Raw genomic sequence first — 21,522 nt, 5'->3', positions numbered from 1 at the left:
ACTTTAATATTTGCTGGTATTTTGCAAAACATTATCTTCTCATACAATATTATGGTAGCCATCTGTTGTTATGGAGACGTGTATACATTGTTGATTGTTTTTTATTTTATAAACAAGCCATTACAACCCAATATTCCAATTTTGCTTTCGGAGTCTCAGCTATAACAATTTTGTCTCAACCATTTTGTGCTTCATTATCGTTATCATTCGTTATTTCTTTATTTTTACATTTCCTGAGTTTAAGTGGGGTTGTAACATTTGTCTTAAAACAAGATGCGACCTGAAGATGTCGCTCGAGCTGTAGCCATTTACGATGATGGACGCAGTGTACGTTACATTGCAAATGTTATGAATCTGGCTAGAAGCACAACCCATGATGCCATAAAACGGTATAGAGAGACCCTAGAATATACCAGAAGACCAGGTTCGGGTCGTCCAAGAGCTACAAATCCAAATGAAGACAGGTATATGGTGTTGAGAGTTCTTAGGGAGCGCAACCTGCCAGCTACTAGTGTAGCCCAGCAATTTGTTAACATGCATGGATGCCCAATTTCGGCCAAAACAGTTAGAAGGAGGTTGAAAGCAAGTGGACTGATATCAAGTAGACCTGCAACTGGTCCCAGACTTCTCAAGATGCATCGAGTTGAACGACTGCGTTTTGCAAATGATCACAGGGATTGGAGAAATGGACAGTGGAGCTATGTTCTGTTCACCGATGAGTCCCGTTTCAATCTGTGCTCACCTGATGGACGTGAAAGAGTTTGGAGAAGGAGGGGAGAACGATTTTCACAGTTTTGCATTTCCGAAAATGTGCCGTATGGAGGTGGTGGAGTGATGGTTTGGGCAGGAGTGTGTGCGGATGCTCGTACAGAGTTGGTTTTTGTTGAAAATGGAAGACTAACAGCTGATAGGTATATAAATGAATGTTTGGCTGATCATGTTGTGCCATTTGGCAAATTTGTAGGCGATAATTTTGTTTTAATGCATGATAATGCACTGCCGCATATTGCCCATGCGGTCGGAGATTATCTCCAAGAAGTGGGAATCCATGTTCTTCCATGGCCAGCAAGGAGTCCAGACATGAACCCAATTGAACTCGTGTGGGACATGCTGGGACGGCGTGTTAAGAATAGACGATCGAGACAAGAATCGTTACAAGAGTTGAGGCGAGCTCTTGGCGAAGAATGGGAACTTATTCCTCAAGAAGACATTGCTAATCAAATTGAGAGCATGCCAAGACGTATGGATGCAGTTATTCAAGCCAGAGGAGGTAATACCCGTTACTAAAAAGAGTTTTTAATGTTTAAGGCACCATAAAATGAAAAAAACATTTAGACCAAACGATGCCATAGTTAGACGCCCTTTGTAATTTTTTGTAAATTTTCACATCAGAGATTTTTTTTTCAAATGTTGTCGCATAAGGTGCTAAATGAAACATTATTTTGTTTAAATGGGTTTTGTTTCATTTTGAAATAATTGGCAACAAAATACAAGCAAATATAGAAGTGTCCGGTTTTTTTTTGTCCCTGAGTGTATTTGTACAAAACTGACAACTTGGCTGTTGTCCTGTCTAGTAGACAATGAATGGAAGTGAATTTCAGAGGCCAAAAAATATGCGATACTAACTTAGAACTACTTCCTCTTTGTTTTCTATAAATCCAACTTCAACTTTCAGATATCCTCGTAAGTTTCAAATCACTAATAGTAGCCTATATAAAGTGCAATGAATAATATATTTTGATTTATAATTTAAAAAAAAAAGTTTATATGGTGTCTTTCATAGCTTTGCGTTAAAACTGTTTTTATTGTGTCTCCTCCTAGATGATTAGTCTGGTTGAATGCAGCATCGTTAGATGGCAGCGGTAGCGAGCTTGCTGCACGACCAGTCGGTTTCTATTTCCCGCCCATGCGCTGATTTAGAGGAGGATCTCCTCCCTTGCCGTTCATTTACTTGCTTTAAAACTCTGCTTCTTTCTCTGGCCGCTAGCACGCTGTTGTCTATGTGTGTTAACTGCAGTAAAGGATGAATGGATTGGCTTTCCTCCACACAAACAATCTCGCATCTTCCTCACAGTTTTCTAGCAGCACATGAGTGCACGTCGTTTAAAACCCGATCAACCGAGGTTTTCTTATAGCTGTGAACTTAAAAATTATCGAATCTTCCTCGAATTTCAAGGCATATATGTCATTTTGGTATTTACTTTCAAAAGAAGAAAAATATGAGGAGGACGTTCCTCCCTTCCCTCCCCCGAGGAACCGCCACTGTAATGAACCCTACAAATTACAGCGCAATTCATTGTCTCACATAAGAGTTACGAAATTTTTTGAGAGCATAAACTACTTATCTATTCTTGATGACGCCGGCAAACTGACGGTCACTTGTCGTTATGTGAATGAGTTTGCATTGGACGTGATGGTGACGGTGATGGTCCGTGACGTTGATGTTCCGTATAATGTGATCGAGCCTTAAATGTTCCTACCTACAAATCAATATCACCGAAATAATGATGACATACTATATCTCCAGCCGCTTTCATTGCAAACTATTAATAATCGAGTTCTATCCTTCATCCCGAACCAATTATAGGCCTATGTGCTGTTAAGTGTTGTTGTTTTTAATCAACTGTCCGAAGACAGGTTTCAACCTTACAAGTGACACCAATAAGGCATCACTTATGAGGCAACTAAACCAGGAGATAATGGAGTAGAGTGCCAGTTCCTTTCCCCATCCGTTGACTAGCTACATATTACATTAATCAGACTTCAGGTGTACGGTATGCAAACATTGTTCTTCCTCTGACACATATCGTCAAGTGAGATGTACTGCCTGATAATAGATGTACGTATCAGGCAGAACCTCAATCATGCACTGCTAATGTCACAATTTTTAGTTTTCCCTTTACACGAATTATTAGGAGTAAGTAATGTATGCTGCAAAAATATTGATTTCGAGATTTTGTTACTAAGTATTATTTATTTATTTATTTACTTTTGCTAATAATTGTAACATAAAATATAAATAAACAGAAAAACTTTAGCTCGCCCCTGAAAGAGTAGAACTCGTGCTCAGGGGTGGATTCCTGAATTTAAATTAATAAGTATATAATACAATTTGTCTTATGTCTACTACGCAATAAAAATACATAAATTTAAATTTACAATTTTTCTATTGTTATAAAATCCATTACATTCTTTTTAATAATAATAATAATAATAATAATAATAATAATAATAATAATAATAATAATAATAATAATAATAATAGTAAACTGCCCCCCATTGAAGGTAGCCCTTACGGACTCAGTATATTCTCAAAAAAAAATTATTATACATACTTATGTAAACATAAATATTAAATTTTAAAGAAGGGAAACGAAGAAAAGGGTGTGAAAAATTATAATTGCTATTAATGTGGCACCATGCGATTAATTAGGATTTGGCAGGATTTTTTTAACACAATTATCACAATGTCATCCCTCAGAGATGTTGGCAGAGCAAACTGCCGTCGAAATTCTTCGAAAAAAGCTGATATAGTCCCTCGAGCACCTATGAGCAAGCCGAATACCTCAACGTGAATTAAGGCATATTTCAGCTTGAAATAGTTGACTGTAGGCTCATAGATCGACTTCTTCTCAAGGTGGACCTCGGCTGACTGATGACATTCTACTTCAAAACGTATCGTGGGGTCCACAATGATGCCCTGTTTAGTGTCAGCATTGTACGCTAAAATATCTACTCCTCTCATTGACCCATTTTCAGCTAGACAGGAGATTTCTTCTTCTACTATCCAGCCCTTATTTCTTAATGCGACAGCAATTTTGGATCTTACAAGATGTTGTCTAGAGTTCCTCAAGAGCAATCCCTGTTCACAGAATCCCAAGACGTGTGCTAAAGTTTCAATCTCCGGGCAGCCATGTCTGCACCGGGTACCGTCAAGAGATCTGCCGGGAGCGGAACGAACAGCTGCTAAATTTGCTGTCATTTTCAGGCTAGATATCCATTCACTAGTCGAAAGTCCTTTCTTGTTTGCAATCCAACTGTTGGCGGCTGTTACTAGAACTGTTAGAATTGATAAGATTAGAATATTTAAATATAAATTTGTTATATATTTTTGGGCCTAAATTACTACTATGATTAAATACTGCAGCAGTGTTGCATTTTGGTTAATATACTGCATTCAATTTATTCGGAAATGATGTTTGTGACATATAATAACTTTTAATAAAATATTAATAGATCTTTGAAATGGAAAACATGTAAGAGCTGCATACTCGATATTTGTCTTAATAATTTTCTTTCCAGTTTTCCTCTTTATATGTAATTATTAAATACCATAAAATTATAAATAACATAGTATTTATTACAGTTAATTTTTCTGACAAAATATATCACAGTGAAAATTATGCATTTCATATAATTGAAAATTCAACCTATCGGTACGGGAATAAGTAGGGCCACATTTACTTTATTAATGCTTGTATTTGTATGAACCATCCGAATTTGGGCTTCGTCAGTCATTCTCACGGATTTTTATTTCTCTAACGACAATAAATATCAATTGAATTTTTCTCTTTAAAACAAATTGATTAATGAAATACGTAGGCCTATTTAATATTTATCGACACGGAATCAACAATGAAAATAAATAATCTACATTTTCTTCGTGTTTTACTGCGATTGTCAACTGTTCACGTATATTTGTAAGCTTTAACACAGGGATTATCAACTCGGCCTATAGCGGGCGTGGGCACTCATCTGCTACAATAGCGGGCAGGGCAGCGTACATTACTCCATCCTCGACATTATGCAACTCTATCTCCCGTAGAAGCGACTCTTGGTAGGTTGAACATACTAGGTGACCATTTTGTATGTGAAACGTAAACAGCGGCGCTGCAATCTTATATTTTTTCAGACTCCGCGGATATCCAGAGTAACGCAATCTTTTCCGCCGGAAATGACAACAAATCAGCCATTGTTATTCCAGCGCACGTTATTTGCCACATAGGTAATGAAGTAACCTAAATCAGAGTCGAATACTTTTCATTTTAAGGGCCACGGACACTGGCCTAAATTGAGTTTTACCACAGTCTAGTCTAGAAAGACAGTCACGAAGCTTGAGTTATGAGTGTACTAGGAACAATAGACTGTGCCGGTACTATTTCGCATTGTCTGTAATGAGGCAATAGTAGCGATCCTAGTCGTTAGCAACTATCTATGGATGCATATTTACTACGTATTGAGCTTCGTGACTGTATATACTAGACTGTGGTTTTACCACAGTCTACTATATACAGTCGCGAAGCTTGGGGTGTTTTTTTGCAAATCTCGTGATAAAGCGCTCCAAGCGGTTAGCAACTAGAAACAATAGACTGTCCATGGTCGACTTTGGACTGTGTCGTATTTCTATCGAGTGCTAGCTCGTTGCGTATTTCACATTGATGCTTTTGAAATGTTCGTTATTGGTTATAATGAAAATGTTAATGGCTAAAATATAATAATTGGAATAATAATATGGGACAAGGAGGAGACGTTTGTAGTGCTATAAATTGTAGCAACAGTAAGAGAAAGAGGCCAGAGTTATCCTTTTTCCGATTTCCGAAAGATTCAGAAAGGTTCCTGGGTTTCCACAAGAATGCTGTGCAGAAACAAAACTGTTAATTTGAAGTTCTTTGTGACTGTTAGAATACATTATATCCTTAAATTTCACAATGAAATGTTTCAGTCTAACCGAAAGGACATTAGATACTGGTTAAAGTTCTGTCACTTAGGCTGCTAAATTTTCAGAGAAATAAAGGTTAGGTCTACTTTTTTTTTCAGAGGATATATTTTTAATTGTAGCTATTAATTTTGTTATCATTTTTATGTGTTATTTTACTAAAGACGTAGAAAAATTAAGTCTGTTTTAATGAAATTTATTGATCACGTTTTGGTTTTATATTCAATTCTGGTGGGATTATTATTGCTTAGGCCTACTTTTTTCTTCAAAGGATATATTTTTAATTATAGCTGTTAATTTTGTTGTTATTTTTGTGTGTTGCTTTACTAGAGACGCAGAAAAAGTCTGTTACAATAAAATTTATTGATCACGTTTTATTTCCAATTCTGGTGCGATTATTACTGCTTAACCTCATCCCACTTTGTTAACTACGTAAGCCTACACTATAAGTACCGGTACACGTAAGTTACTCCATTAATTCATATTTCCATTATTATTGTTGTAAAGAGAAATGCAAATTAATATTTATTGGTTTCATAATTAATTATCGCTATAATCTTGAATGAGTGAAGCTATTATAGTAAATTTCAGTTCGTTTTGCACAAACAAAAATTATATTAACTTATTTCTTGCAGGCATCTTCGAGTTTATGGTGAAATTTAATATACTTCATTAAAATAATAAATTAACTTTATGCATTTAATATTTCAATAATGGAAGGAAGGTGTTAACTTTTCCAAAAGAACACGACAACGAAAGTGTAACATATTTTGTCGGCTGCTAGGAGAGAGATCTGCGATGATGAGGCGATAGTAGCGATCCTAGTGGTGGGCAACTACCCATGTTTGCATTTTTACTACATATTGAGCTTCGCGACTGTATATAGTAGTAGTAAATGTGGCCACCGGCGTAGCTGAGTCGGCCAAGGCGCTTCCCTGCCGATCCGGAGTTGCGTTCGGGCGCGGGTTCGATTCCCGCTTGGAATGATTACCTGGTTGGGTTTTTCAGAGGTTTTCCCCAACCATGAGGCAAATATCAGGTAATCTATGGCGAATCCTCGGCCTCATCTCGCCAAATATCATCTCGCTATCACCAATCTCATCGACGCTAAATAACTTCGTAGTTGAAACAGCGTCGTTAAATAACCAAGTAAAAAACCTTTAAATGTTCCTATCCCAAGTGTCTTGAAATGGCGGCCGACTGATTGCGCTACTCTGGGTATCCATGGACTCTGATATTTTTACTTTGTGTGAGAGGAAAAGACATTGTCAATGACTGGAATAAGACAGCCATCGTACTACACAATGACGTAACAGCAGCGCGCTGTGTAGTACAAGCGACTGCCGTTCCTTAAACGGAAAGGTCGAGTAATAAGTAGAGATCGAATTCGTAGTCCCTAATCTTTAAAGTTAAGTGAGTACGGAGTTTGTGCAATGAGCCAATAACTGCAAGAGCAGTGGCGGCTGGTGCTGTGCAATGAAAACAGACGATGCGACGTCCGCATCAAGGAAAGCACACACATATAAAAGAATGATTTCAAGAGTAGGGCTGTGTTGTAGAAGAATAAACGTAGTCTTTGCTGTGAACTTTTAACTTAATAGTACATTATGCAAAGAGCCTATAATGAAGGTAATTAAGAAGCGAGTATGGATATTTATGAAACGTGTGCAAGCGAATTTCATAATTTTCATACGAGCTTCTTAATTACCATTATAGGCGAGTTTCATACGACTTTTTATGCTCTACCATATTTCTAACTTGATATTATTAATTTTAATTGTATCTGACCTTCAGCAATGTTCCATATGTTGTGAGATGTGCGCAAACGCGAAAGTATTGATTTTTTCCGAGGAACAGATGTCCACATTTACCTTGCTAGGCCATAAGAACCTACAGAGATAACATTGAAATTAAATTAGACATTGAAAAACGAGATGACAAATTGAATTTATTTGAATATTATTTACAATTAACGCTAATTATTATAGTAACAGAACATAACCTTCTGCGACAGTATTGGATTTCCAGCCTCCGTGACTTTTCGCTAATTCTCTTTCGATTGCATATCCGAGAATAATCAATACTTGCGGTTTTATAACGGTAGAAAGCTGACCTGTCATTGGCTGAACAGTTGTAACCTGAGTCGTCATTGGCTGAAAGACCTGACCTTTAATGAGTAGGTGTACTTTAATGACATGCATTAAAGGTCTGCTACCAGGTGTATAATTACTACATTTCGGCATGGTCGAGTATAAATATTACTATTTCATAGGCACTACTCTTAATTAAATGTTTAAGCCTATATTAGGTCCACCGCTGTGGAGTAACGGTCAGCGCGGTGAGCCCGGGGTTCGAATCTTAGTTGGGACAAGTTACGTGATTGGGTTATTTCCAGGGTTTTCCTTCAACCAATTGAAGCACTACTGCTGGATAGCTTTCGGTGTGAACCTCCGACTCATTTCGCCATCATCATCATCATCATCATCATCATCATCATCATCATCATCATCATCCAATCAATAGCCCGGTTTAAGTTCACGGTGCGACGTTCTGTACTCCGCACAAAAGAAAAAAAAGGCCTACAGTATGTTACAATAATCTTTGCTGTAAAATTTTAAATCAATATGTTATTCTTTCATAGGTACCGCTCTTACAACAAACATGGTTACACAAAGCCACTTCCGGGCGGTCGATATTCTAAATACCAGTCAGTCGCTTCCACACCTGTGGAGTAACGGTCAGCGCGTCTGTCCGCGAAACCAGGTGGCCCGGGTTCGTACCACGGTGGGGGTAAGTTACCTGGTTGAGGTTTTTTCCGGGGTTTTCCCTCAACCCAATTTGAGCAAATGCTGGGTAACTTTCGGTGCTGGACCCCGGACTCATTTCACCGGAATTATCGCCTTCAACTCATTTAGACGCTAAATAACGTAATATGTTGATAAAGCGTCGTAAAATAACCTACCAAAATAAATCAGTCAGTCGCGGCGAACCGCAACTCAATCCACATTCTGTTTTCAGTCTACCATTGTAACACTTACTCCAATTTTGTAAACAGGGCTTCGGTTAATTATTTATTATTTTTTATTTAACATACTGAAGAGCAAAATAGTTTCAATAAAATTCATATTCCACATACGAGGTCCATCCAGAAAGTAAGTTTCCCGATTTTTCCCCCTTGAAAGTAAACGTAATTAGCCGTGTAAATTGCGCATGCGTAACAGATCTATGACGTATCAATCATATGCCAGCCGGACAGGTCCCGCCTGGTGCCAGTAGCGTGGCAGCAGTGGTCCGAATTGGAAGCTCTTATTCCTTCTCCCGCTGCCTGCGAGGTTCGGTCGGTGATAAAGTTCTTTAATGCACAAAGCATTGCGCCAATTGAAATTCATCGGCAGCTCTGTCAGGGCTATGGGCCGAACCTCTCTCTCTCTCTCCCCCCTTTCCCCCTCCCCCTCTCTCCCTCCCCCTCCCCCTCCCCATCCCCTCCCCCTCTCTCCCCCTCTCCCTCTCTCTCTTGCACCTCAAGAAATTCCTGTCCTACGGTGAGCGTTTTCACAGGCGGCAGAGTTCTACGACAGAGGGATACAAAAGTTGATCCCACGATACGACAAATGTCTCAATTCTGATGGTGGCTATGTTGAAAAATAGCTGAAACATTGCTGTACCTGTTGCCAATAAATGTTTTCCTGAAAGTGTGTGTTCTTTTTTTTTTAAATAGGGAAACTTACTTTCTGGATGCGCCTCGTATAATATGAGCATAATCTTTCTTACTGGAAGAAAAATAGAGAAGGTAAACATGCGAAATCTAAATGAGGCAGTGGAGCTAGTGGACAGCTTCAAATACTTGGGGTGTACTATAAGCAGTAACATGAGCTGCTGCCAGGAAGTCAAAAGGAGGATAGCAATGGCAAAGGAAACTTTAATAGGGAAAGGAGCATCTTCTGCGGACCTCTGGAGAAAGAACTAAGGCAGAGACTAGTGAAGTGTTTCGTGTGGTATTGAATGGGGAAGAAATATAGACACTACACTGTGTACAGATAAGCAGTTTATTCCTGTTGAAACGTGTCTTTCTGTGACTGAGTTTTGCTTCAGAGATATTCTTCATAGGATAACTGATGCTTCTTTAAAGTCACAAAACCCCCTATCGGGTACGGAGTAGGCCTATAGTCGCCAGATGCCATTATCAATATGTTGTTGTTTAGTCAGCGGGTGTACTATAAGCAGTAACATGAGCTGCTGCCAAGAAGTCAAAAGGAGAATAGTAATGGCAAAGGAAGCTTTTAACAGAAAAAGGAGCATCTTCTGCGGACCTCTGGAAAAAGAACAAAGGAAGAGACTAGTGAAGTGCTTTGTGTGGAATGTAACATTGTATGGTGTAGAAACATGGACATTACGACGAAGTGAAGAGAAGCGAATAGAAGCATATGAAATGTGGATATGGAGAAGGATGGAACGTGTGAAATGGACAGACAGAATAAGATACGAAGCTGTGTTGGAAAGAGTGGATGAAGAAAGAATGATGCTGAAACTGATCAGAAAGAGGGAAAAGAATTGGCTGGGTCACTGGTTGAGAAGAAACTGCGTACTAAATGATGCACTGAAAGGAATGGTGAACGGGAGAGTTCGGTGCACAAGAAGATTTCAGATGAAAGACGACATTAAGATATAAGATCATATGAGGAGACAAAGAGGAAAACAGAAAATATTAAAGACTGGAGAATGCTGGGTTTGCAGTGAAAGACCTGCCTTTGGGCAGAACACTATGGCACACAACTGGCAAACTTGGAGCTTGACTGGTTTCTGAAATAAACGATTCAATTGACAGATAAAACATTCAACTAGTGAGTAACAACCGAATCGTCTCAATAGATTTGTTCCAGCACGTTCGGGAATCGATTCTGAACTGCCTCCTCATGCGCAGTAGCTCAGTGTGTTCCAACAAGACTGGAACTGATTCCAAACCGATACTGAACTCCCAGATCCATTTTCCAACAAGCTTTAGAACTCGTTCCGAACGAGTGAAATTGGTCGATCGTGAGTGATTTGCAAGGTGAGTGATATAGTTTATGACAAATTAAGTTCGGAAGATGATTATAATTTTAATATGGGAAGAAACTCCGAAGGCCGTGAGAGAACAGTTCAAGAAACGTTCGAACAACGTAAAATCCCGAACTTGTCCTGACACCGTACACAACTGGCGCATGCGTCGAAAGAAGTTCGGTATTAGTTCTGAGTTTCTTGCTGGAACAAACCCATTGTTTTGGCTGTGATGTGCTTAGTTAATAATGCATTTTCACAATAGAGCCTATGTTGTGCGTTGCCTGGAAACGTTCCTCAAATTACAACAGGAAAGATGTGGACCGCAAGAGTTATTGCACGTACGCTAGCGAGATCTTGGTCGAATACAGGGACCGCAACTAAAGTGGCGGTCACCGGAGGGGCCACAATTGGAGCTTACCTCCTATACAATAAAAATAAAGAAAAACCGCCCCTCCGGGATGTTACAAAACTGTATATAATAAAACCGGACAAAAACGGAAATAGCCCCCCAGGCACAAGCGGACAAGGACCTGGCAAAAAACCTGCCACTGCCACGAAAGATAAAAGGAAACCTGGGAGTGGCAGCTCAAAAGAAGACCCTAGAGCAACTGACAGTGATAATTCCGAAACCAAGAATAAGGAACCTGAGAAAGACAACAAAACCAAGAATAAGGAACCTGAACAAGATGACCACAAAACCAAGGGCAAGAAACCTGAAAAAGATGACCAGAAAACGAAAGATAAGAAACCTGAAAAAGATGATAACAAAACCACGGATCAGGAACCCGAAATAGATGACGACACCAATGATAAGGAACCCGAGAAAGATGAACAGGAAACCAAAGATAATGAACCTGAGAAAAATGACAAAGAAGAGACGACAATAGAACCAGAGGAAGATTATCACAGACATGTAACTTTCGCAGATCCTCTCGTAGAAATCCTGGGAGAAGAGCCACCACCACCACCTCCATCCGAAGAGAGCCCACCACCAGAAGCCCCAGCCCAAGAGGAGCCTCGCAACTCCTACGAGAGGCTCCTCGATGAAGTGTGCCGAATGTTCGGCACACGGAGAAGTTAACCCGGTAAGTGCAAGACCCTCTTTTGTAATTGAATCCCTCCTTTCCAAAAGAGCTTCAGTCCATCTTTTCGAAAAACGACTTTACTGTTGGAATTGGCGGTTTACAGGTCGGCGCATCATTTTACAACAAAAGAATTTCAGTCTAGTTGATAGTTATATGTGAAATGTGGGTGTAGAAATGTTGTTCTATTACAAATGGACGTCAGTCCTGAACTGTGGCCCGTTTGGAAAAAAAGAAATTATTGCCAACCAAGATTTACCTATGGGATTGGATTGATAATTGAAGAGTCCACTGCAAGAATGATGGATGTCACTTTCTTGTCGAAAATGAACCAAGACTGTCAATGCATAGCTTAAAATATATAGAATGTACATAGAGAGTTATACGGCATTAACACTGATAGTCATTGTCCAGTAATGATCGGAAAATCACAGTTAAGCTTAGACCGCTAAGCATTTCAAACTTTCAATTGCTTCTGCTTCGTAAAGGACGGTAAATCCTCGTGAATGACTCTGTATATAAATGTATTTTAATGACAATTATTTATTTCCACTGCAAGTACATATAAAACATATGCACTGAGATATTTTAAATCCTGTTTTACTTGATCATGTTATTAAGTTAAGGACCGAAAATATCATATTACTATATTGTTTTATAATTAATGTTTACATATTATGAAATATGCTAATATGAAGTATTTAATATAAATCATGATGTATGACTTGAGGCTTTCCCGGCGTTTGATGTGGAAAAACTCTTCTTGGGTTGTCAGCCACGTGAGTTGCAGATTTGTTTCCAAGCTTTCGATGGCTAGCTCTACCATCATCTTCAGGGAATTAAGTCATAACCGGAAGATGTTGGCAGAGCTAGCCATCGAAAGCTTGGAAGCAAATCTCCATCTCACCTGGCTGAGAACCCGAGAAGAGTTATTCTATAAACCATGATAATTTTAACGTGTTCTCACCATGGTGCTAACAGTATCTGGTATGTCAAAAGACTTCAAGCCTGTGCAATTATATCGCAATTGACCGTACTTCATTATTTTCCAGATCCTCGTCCTCGCCGCCCTCCTGCTGCTGGCCACTACCACCATGGCCGGAGTCGCCCCCTTAGCTCTGCCATACGCCGTCGCCTCCTTCGGAAGCTCCTACACCGCACATTCGATCATTCACGCCCTCGCCGCCCTTGTCGCCATTCCTGCTGCCGCCCCTGTCGCCGTTCCTGCTGCCCCTGTCGCCGTTCCTGCTGCCCCTGTCGCCGTTCCTGCTACCCCTGTCGCCGTTCCTGCTGCCCCTGTCGCCGTTCCTGCTACCCCTGTCGCCGTTCCTGCTGCCCCTGTCGCCGTTCCTGCTACCCCTGTCGCCGTTCCTGCTGCCCCTGTCGCCGTTCCTGCTGCCCCTGTCGCCGTTCCTGCTGCCCCTGTCGCCGTTCCTGCTGCCCCTGTCGCCGTTCCTGCTACCCCTGTCGCCGTTCCTGCTGCCCCTGTCGCCGTTCCTGTTGCCGCCCCCTTGATTGCCGCTGCTCCAGCTGTCTACGCCCCCATGTTGCTGCTCCTGCCGCCTACTTTGGTTAAAAGACCACGCCACATGGAGTGGCGACCATCTTACAAGCAACTATGTAAGGACAATACCTGGACGAGAGTCGAAAAACCAGACGAGACATTCTGCCTCGTGTATAAGTGAATGTACAAACAGATCTTCTATTTGTATTTAAATCCGACAAGCAATAAAGTCTGAAGATGAGAAATAAGAAACTGTTTTAATGTTCCTAGACTTCACCCAAAGATACACTGACGTTCAAAGATACCTGACCCTACTAATCAATAGTGATCGATAATTTATTTTTGTAAGTGTTCCTTCTATTCTTATTGAATTTGGTATTCCCAAGAAATTAGTTTGATTAATTAAAATGTGTCTCAGTGAAACATACAGCAGAGTCATATAGGTTAGTTTCTGTCAGACGCGTTTCCAATTCACTGTGGGCTAAAGCAAGGAGATGCACTATCACTTTTACTTTTTAACTTAGCTCTAGAATATGCCATTAGGAAAGTTCAGGATAACAGAGAGGGTTTGGAATTGAACGGGTTACATCAGCTGCTTGTCTATGCGGATGACGTGAATATGTTAGGAGAAAATCCACAAACGATTAGGGAAAACAAGAGAATTTTACTTGAAGCAAATAATGAAATAGGTTTGGAAGTAAATCCCGAAAAGACAAAGTATATGATTATGTCTCGTGACGAAAATATTGTACGAAATGGAAATACAAAAATTGGAAATTTATTCTTTGAAGAGGTGGAAAAATTAAAATACCTTGGAGAAACAGTAACAAATATAAATGACACTCGGGAGGAAATTAAACACAGAATAAATATGGGAAATGCCTGTTATTATTCGGTTGAGAAGCTTTTATTATCCAGTCTGCTGTCGAAAAATCTGAAAGTTAGAATTTATAAAACAGTTATATTACCGACCTCTGGAGAAAGAAGTGTTTGGTGTGGAGTGTGGTATTGTATGAGGAAGAAATATAGACACTACACTGTGTACAGATAAGAAGTTTATTCCTGTTGAAACGTGTCTTTCTGTGACTGAGTTTTGCATCACAGATATTCTTCATAGGATAACTGATGCTTCTTTAAAGTACAAAACCTCTCTATCGGGTACGAAGTAGGCCTATAGTCGCCAGATGTCATTATCAGTATGTTGTTGTTTAGTTGTTTAGTCAGCTGTCCGAAGACAGGTTTGAACCTCATAAGTAACACCAATAAGGCATCACTCAGGAGGCAACTAGGCCAGGAGATAATGGGATAGGGTGGCCAGTTCCTTTCCCCCTCCAATACGCATTATTTATAATTTAGTAACATACTAATCACAGAATTCACCAAATCAGTTAGTGATTTCCTCTCCTTTTATATTGGCCCCAATCTGATATAAACAAAGAAAAGTTACTCCTTGAAACCCACCATCCTGAGCAAAATCTAAGAAAAATATATAGGGTATAGGAGTGTATTTTCGATCCCTTCGTCGATATACTGTAAGGCAGCGTTTCTCAAACTATGGTCCGCGGACCACCTGTGGTCCTCGAGGTCTGCCCTTGTAGTCCTTAAAAAAAGACAGAAGAAAAAATAAAATTCAAACGAATTGCGTATCACACTATAGCTTAAAATCTCAGAGTTTGGAAATAACACAAGGCAATTGAATTTCACTTTTTCTCCCACTGCAGATATTTTATGAAATTTATTACCCTATCCGTCTATCGGCTTCCCACTCAATTCTCAGCAACAAAAGAGGAATTTAAAGCGCTATATACGTGGTGTTTCCCTGCAAATCTGGCGCCGCGCCTGTAACCCAGCCAGGGACCACCCGAATTCATAACAGAGGACCAAAGTACCGAACCTTAATTCAATTTTAAAATATAAGTATACTGGTATTAAAATGTGCTACGAAAATGATAAATTTGCTTTCGAAGGGAACAAGAGTAAGGTGGTCCGCGGAACTGTTCTGATTTTAAAAAGTGGTTCCCACATCGGAAAAGTTTGAGAAACACTGCTGTAAGGTATCGAGATTTGAGAATATCGATGTTAGATCTGTAGAAAATATCATTACAGAATAAAAATTTTATCTGAACAATATTAGACTACTTAAAAATATGTTTTTAAAATGTTTTAAAAACTCTTCTTTGTCCCGCTGTGTGTGCCAGAGTTCCTCCTTCTCCAGGGATATTTGTACTTCACGGGCAGCGAGTTCCATACTTCAACCTGCTCCTTGAAGAGTCCATGACCCATGTGCACGCCTTCGGCATCCAGACGCGCATACTCGACTATGTCTGGCGAAGAAACTGGCTTCCATGTCCGAGTAGGATTCCTGTAGAAAGAAAAAAGATTGAATAGCATTCATGAAGTCTAATCAGGTGCTTGTGTAGGCTTGTACCACGATATCTTTGCGCTCTGTAACATGGTGGATGTGAATGCAAGGTAATCTATGGCGAATCCTCGGCCTCATCTCGCCAAATTCCTTCTCACTATCACCAATCCCATCGACGCTAAAGTACACACCTGTAGAGTAACGGTCAGCGCGTCTGGCCGCGAAACCAGGTGGCCCGGGTTCGAATCCGTCGGGGCAAGTTACCTGGTTGAGGTTTTTTCCGGGGTTTTTCCTCAACCCAATACGAGCAAATGCTGGGTAACTTTCGGTGATGGACCCCGGACTCATTTCACCGGCATTATCACCTTCATTTCATTCAGACGCTAAATAACTTAGATGTTGATACAGCGTCGTTAAATAACGAAATAAAAAAAACATGGTGGAATTCTATGGTATTGTGTTTTCGAAACTGAATAAAACAACAGCTAATTTTGTCAGTTTTAAAATTCTGCACTATGCGGTCTTGAAGCCCAAAATAACTTAACAAGAGAGCATCGCTTTGATTTCTTGTCGAATTATTAACATTAAATATGTCATTAATACTCGTATGTAGGTCTACGTCAAATTATAAAAGGAATATCGTGATTAAACAATTAAAAGCAAATAAAACATTTCTCCTCTACTTCTTGAGTCATTGTCGTTTAGTCAACTGTCCGAAAACAGATCTGAACCTCACAAGTGATACCAACATGGCACCACTTATGAGGAAACTAGGCCAGGAAATAATGAGGTAGAGTGGCTAGTTCCTTTCCCCCTCCATTGCATACATCGCTGACTGTAGGCCTAGATCATATATACCCCAGATAGGTTGGCCTTATAGATTTTAAGTTAACAACTTTTGTCAGGTTTACTACGCTGCCATCTAGTTGTTACATAAGGAGTCACGTCATAATTCCCATTTGAATTGCATTAGCGACTGTTCTGCCATCTCGTGTTCGTTTACGGCGTTCCTGGCGGTTGTTCTCTTCAAAGTGCTGCCGATTTTAACATAGCGATGAGTTATCTGTTACATATATGATATAGGATGTTACAAAATCAGACTTCTGATGTATACAAACAATTGTTCTTCCTCTGATATATATCGTCACGATACAATGGAAACAACATGTTGAAAGAATGCAAAATTCCCGTTATCCAAAGGCAGCTCTACCATACAGAACAATAGGACGATGAGATCAGGGAAGACCATAAACAAGGTGGTTAGAACAGTGAACGGAAACAGAAACCGGAAAGTCAGAAGAAGAAGTAGAAGAAGAAAAAGGGTAAAGTGACATTATGTACTCTTTTGTACCAATTTCCAGAAGAACGGTCCCTCCTCATAGGTACATGTGATTGTTAAATTTCTTTCATACCCGAAAAGAAACATTTTTAGGCCCGATTGTATAAACCATTTAATCTTAGATCAGAAGTTAAATTGATCCTTGTTTCAGCTGAACTTGGAATTTTGTGTTGTATAAAGTCTAATCTGAGATTAATTTGTCTCAAACTAAAGTCAACTTTGACTGAAGAAATTTCTCCGATTAAGTTAGATGATCCAAGTTCAGTTATTTCTTTTCTGTTTGAAATATAGGAGTGACAGATTGTGCAAATAAAATATCCATTATTTTAATATTAATAGATATGTTAGGTACATATGTATTTCTTTAAATTTCTTGCCTTAATACACAAACATTCTTATATTTTATAAGGCTCTATCGTGTTCAGCAATATCAAATAACATAACCTATAATTATATTATGTTTATAGAACCATTAATTATTAATGGATATGATAGGTACATTCATAAATGTTCAATTAATTAACTGTATTACTAAACGACAATTGTCGTTTTATAAAGCTTTATTATGTTTAGCAGTATCAAACACCATAACATGATAAAACTTGGAGAACAGTCAACCTTCTTCTTATTGTCCGCCATTATTTACATTGCAAAAAAAAAAAAACAGTGTCTCCAACAGAGTGTAATACGGAAAGTCGCGAAAAAGTAGTTTTAAAGTCGCTAGATTTCTCATTATCAACAAAGAAAGATTAAATTGTGTCACTATGGGGTGCTAAAAAGGTCACTAAATCCCTATTTAAGCAATATAAAAGTTAAAAGAAATTGTTGTTGAAAAAAGAGTTAAAATTGCTAGATTGGCAACACTGAACAAACCTGTATAACATGGTCCGCGCATCACGTATTTCACCTGTTTATGCGATGTTGCCAAATCCTTTTCATGTGAACTTAGATTGCATTTGAACCAAGGTAATTTGATCGCAGAAAAGTTTTATACAATAGAAGAAGTGTCTGAACTCGGTTTACTTTTCGATCTTCGATCAAAGTTGATCTTTAGTCAGGGAGTTTTATACAATTGGGCCTAAGTGTGATACTTTCCTCTAGATTTATTACGTTGGGTAACTGTACATACATATTCTATTATTAAACTAAGAATATCATACACGTACCCTGTTCGAGCGAAATTTGTCCACCAAGTTACCATCAAGTCCACCATTCGCTCATCTGAAGCAGTTAGCGTTGAGTTCGGAAATGAAGAGTTTTGAGGGAACAGATATATGATGTCATCAAGATGAGTAGCTCCTGCAATGTACAACAAAAGCAGTTTCAGTATTACAAATTTGTATGATAATAAAAGCATATTTACATGGCACATAACGTAGGACTATGCAAAAATGATTTCAACCGTTACCACACTGTTATCGAGCGAGATGGCTCATGCGTTCCGCACGGGACTCGCATTCGGGAGGTCCGCTGTTCAAATCCCCGGACGGACCAACCTGACTGTGATTTTTCCGTGGCAAATGTCGAGTTGAAATTTTCATTGCCACGGTCTATTTCCCTTCCCTTTCGTTGTAGAAAAAGAATTTAGATTTCATATTATAGGCCTATCATTCATCTTCTTCATCTCTTTCTATAGGCATATTCAGGTAATGACGCATGTCTTCGTCCGCTTGCAGGAGGGGCGTTCTCTCCGAAACCGTTTCTGAGTTCTGTGGATATGGAGAAGAGTGAAGCGTGTGAAATGGACAGACAGAATAAGAAATGGAGTTATGTTGCAAAGAGTGGGTGAAGAAAGAATGATCAGGAAGAGGAAAAGGAATTGGTTGGGTCACTGACTGAGAATAAACAGTCTGCTGAAGGATGCACTGGAAGGAATGGTGAAAGGGAGAAGAGTTCGGGACAGAAGAAGATATGAGATGACAGACGACATTAAGATATACTGATCATATGCGGAGACAAAAAGGAAGGCAGAAAATAGGATAGACTGGAGAATGCTGGGTTTGCAGTGAAATACCTACCGTTTAGCAGACAACTATGAATAAATGAACTAGATATGTACTATTATAACCCGTAAATTGTACCTATATTTCAGGGAAAAGCATTATCACAAGAAATTATTAGAATTAAAATACTCCGAAGAATATCGTGAGTGTAACTGTTTTTTTTATTTGTGCCATCAAATTTACTGAAATTTTTCTCGCAAACCACAAAAAATTACAAACAACGAAACATGGGCTAAGAACCTTGTTTGTTTTATTTGAACGATTGATTAATTTAAATAAATGCCAAAAATACCATTCCAGTCTGTATATCTCTAAACTAGTGGTTCCCAGAGTGTGGGTCACGACCCGTTGAGGACGGCCCCTCCCACAAGTGGATGAACACATGCGTCTTGACCTGAATATGTCTATTGAATCAGATGAAGAAGATGAATTATATGGAATATAAATTCTTTTTCTACACGAGAGGGGAAGGGAAATGGACCGTGTCAATGAAAATTCCAACCCGGCACTTGCCGAAGCAACTGTGAAAAACCACGGAAAAACCACAGTCAGGTTAGTCGGTCCGGGAATCGAACCACGGACCTCCCGAATGCGAGTCCCCTGTGGAAGGCATGAGCAAACTCGTTCGGTAATTCATATGGGATACATGAAGTGGCTGATGAGGATAGGCCTACAGGAGTTTGTTTGCACTCACCTGGGCAATTGGCAGGACCGAAGAAAAGCGAGTTGAAGCTGTGAGAGCCGAGGTAGTCGAATTCATAATAATACACTTTAGCTCTTCTTCTGGAATGCAGCTTCACTGCCGTGTCCGTCCTTATGTTGAACAGTATATCGGATAGAAACTGTTGGCACATGAATCCATTGTAAATGAAGATAAAGATTAAGAACGAGTGCATCAAAGCTGGATTAAGAAAGAGCATTCCGGAAATATCTTAAGTTTTTGTTACGCCCAAGAATGATTTATCTACAGGGTGTAACAGGATCTCACTGACAAACTGATAGGTATGATAGGCCATGCAGAGAGGATCATTTTTTGTTAAGGAACATATACACGGTGATTCACGAGGATTTACCGTCCTTTGCGGAGCTTATTTCCGAAGACATTCTGAGCAAAAAATGTCATATAAACATGGGTCCTATTCTCAATATTTACAGAGTTACGTTTCGTTATTGGAACGCATTGCTGTGAACGCGTGATCTTGGTCAGCGTGCAGTCAGCAGCCAGCGCGAGCGCTACGGAAATCAAAGACAGCAGTATGCAGTTACGTAGAGCGACGAGTGCCGTTCACAAGTGTGCGGCCCAGTGTACTCAAGCGGACGGCGACGTTTTTTAAAATGTGTTGTAAACTCTCCAAGACTGTAAATTAGGATACAAAATTGAACTGCAAATAATTAAGTCGGTGGAAGTGGTGTGATGTGTACATCTAGGTCAGAAAGCATGGGTAGACATAACGGCTCGGTTAGAAAAGCCAACGTACTATGGTAGGAACGATCATGATTTTAAAATCAAATGTAGGAAACAGAAAACGGATGTAGGTAAATTCTCATTTTTAAATAGAACTATAAATGATTGGAATGACCTACCTGCAGCGGTCTTTGAGGGCTGTCCTTCCTTAAGGAGATTCAAGAATAATTTAAAGAGTTGTGTATAAAGTGAAAATTAAAATTAAGGTGACATTCAACATTTAATTTTTTAAGGTGACATGTATTTATCTAGCCTGACGAGTTTACTTCCTTGGTTTGAATTGTAAATTATTTAAAAATAGCGTGTAAGAGGGCCTTAGGCTAGAAATGTTTAGTTTAAATGTAGTTCTGTTTATAAGTATGCATAAGAATGCAATTATTTGACTTATTTGAACCTGTTGTATCAGTGAAGCGAGGTGAGTCAGTGAAGTTATGGTTTTACAGTGGAGTGAACAGTTCCGATCAGTGATAATTTATAGCGTCAATGAAATGTGTTCTATAGTGTCAGTGAAATGCGCCATAGTGCCACTACAGGGAATGAGATGAGAGTAAAGTGAAAGACTATTGAAACTTATGTAGGACCTATACATAATTATGTAGGTTGTGTTGTAAAATTAGGTGTTTTATTTTGTGTTTTATTATTATTGTGTTAAATTGTTGTATTCTTATTGTATTGTGTATAAAATTGTATATGTGTTGTAAATTTTATTATGTATTGTAAATTTTATTGTGTATTGCTTATCATTTTAACTGTGTATTGTTAATATTGTATATACCACTGCCACCGGGTGCTTGCCCACTTGCAGTGTAAATAAATACATACAAATGTTGTGATAAGTGCGTAAGAATAATGTGATTTTCTAGTTAAAATAGAAAAAGATGTCTGTAAGAAGCAACTAAGATGTTCATAACACATTTTTAGCTTCATAATACTTGCCAATTAAGGAAATGATACTTTGAGTGGTTCAATCTCTATTTGTGTTATTCTTTTACCTTCAATCTAAAGAAAAAA

At 39.1% G+C, this 21,522-nt stretch overlaps 2 protein-coding genes across 2 annotated transcripts in view; one reads left to right on the top strand and one right to left on the bottom strand.

The window, feature by feature from the left end:
- Window positions 1–9,717: 9,717 nt before the first annotated feature.
- On the top strand, window positions 9,718–13,523 carry LOC138708567 (calphotin-like). Its single transcript, XM_069838683.1, has 2 exons — window positions 9,718–11,841; window positions 12,891–13,523. The coding sequence occupies exons 1-2, from the start codon at window positions 11,800–11,802 to the stop codon at window positions 13,521–13,523; spliced, it is 675 nt and encodes a 224-aa protein (XP_069694784.1). The 5' UTR covers window positions 9,718–11,799.
- An 861-nt stretch (window positions 13,524–14,384) lies between these two features.
- Window positions 14,385–21,522, bottom strand: part of LOC138709528 (juvenile hormone esterase-like) — a 37,294-nt gene continuing 30,156 nt past the window's right edge. The window contains exons 8-10 of the mRNA XM_069840353.1: window positions 19,741–19,888; window positions 18,210–18,342; window positions 14,385–15,704 (exon numbers count right to left, since the gene is read on the bottom strand). Of these exons, the coding sequence (XP_069696454.1) occupies window positions 15,506–15,704; window positions 18,210–18,342; window positions 19,741–19,888 (480 nt within the window). The 3' untranslated portion in view covers window positions 14,385–15,505. The remainder of the gene's footprint in view (window positions 15,705–18,209; window positions 18,343–19,740; window positions 19,889–21,522) is intronic.

The sequence above is a fragment of the Periplaneta americana genome, chromosome 11 (assembly GCF_040183065.1).
Source record: "Periplaneta americana isolate PAMFEO1 chromosome 11, P.americana_PAMFEO1_priV1, whole genome shotgun sequence".
Taxonomy (NCBI): Eukaryota; Metazoa; Arthropoda; class Insecta; order Blattodea; family Blattidae; genus Periplaneta; species Periplaneta americana.
The sequence above is the reverse complement of the archived record's forward strand: the minus strand, read 5'-3'. Positions and strand labels throughout refer to the sequence as shown.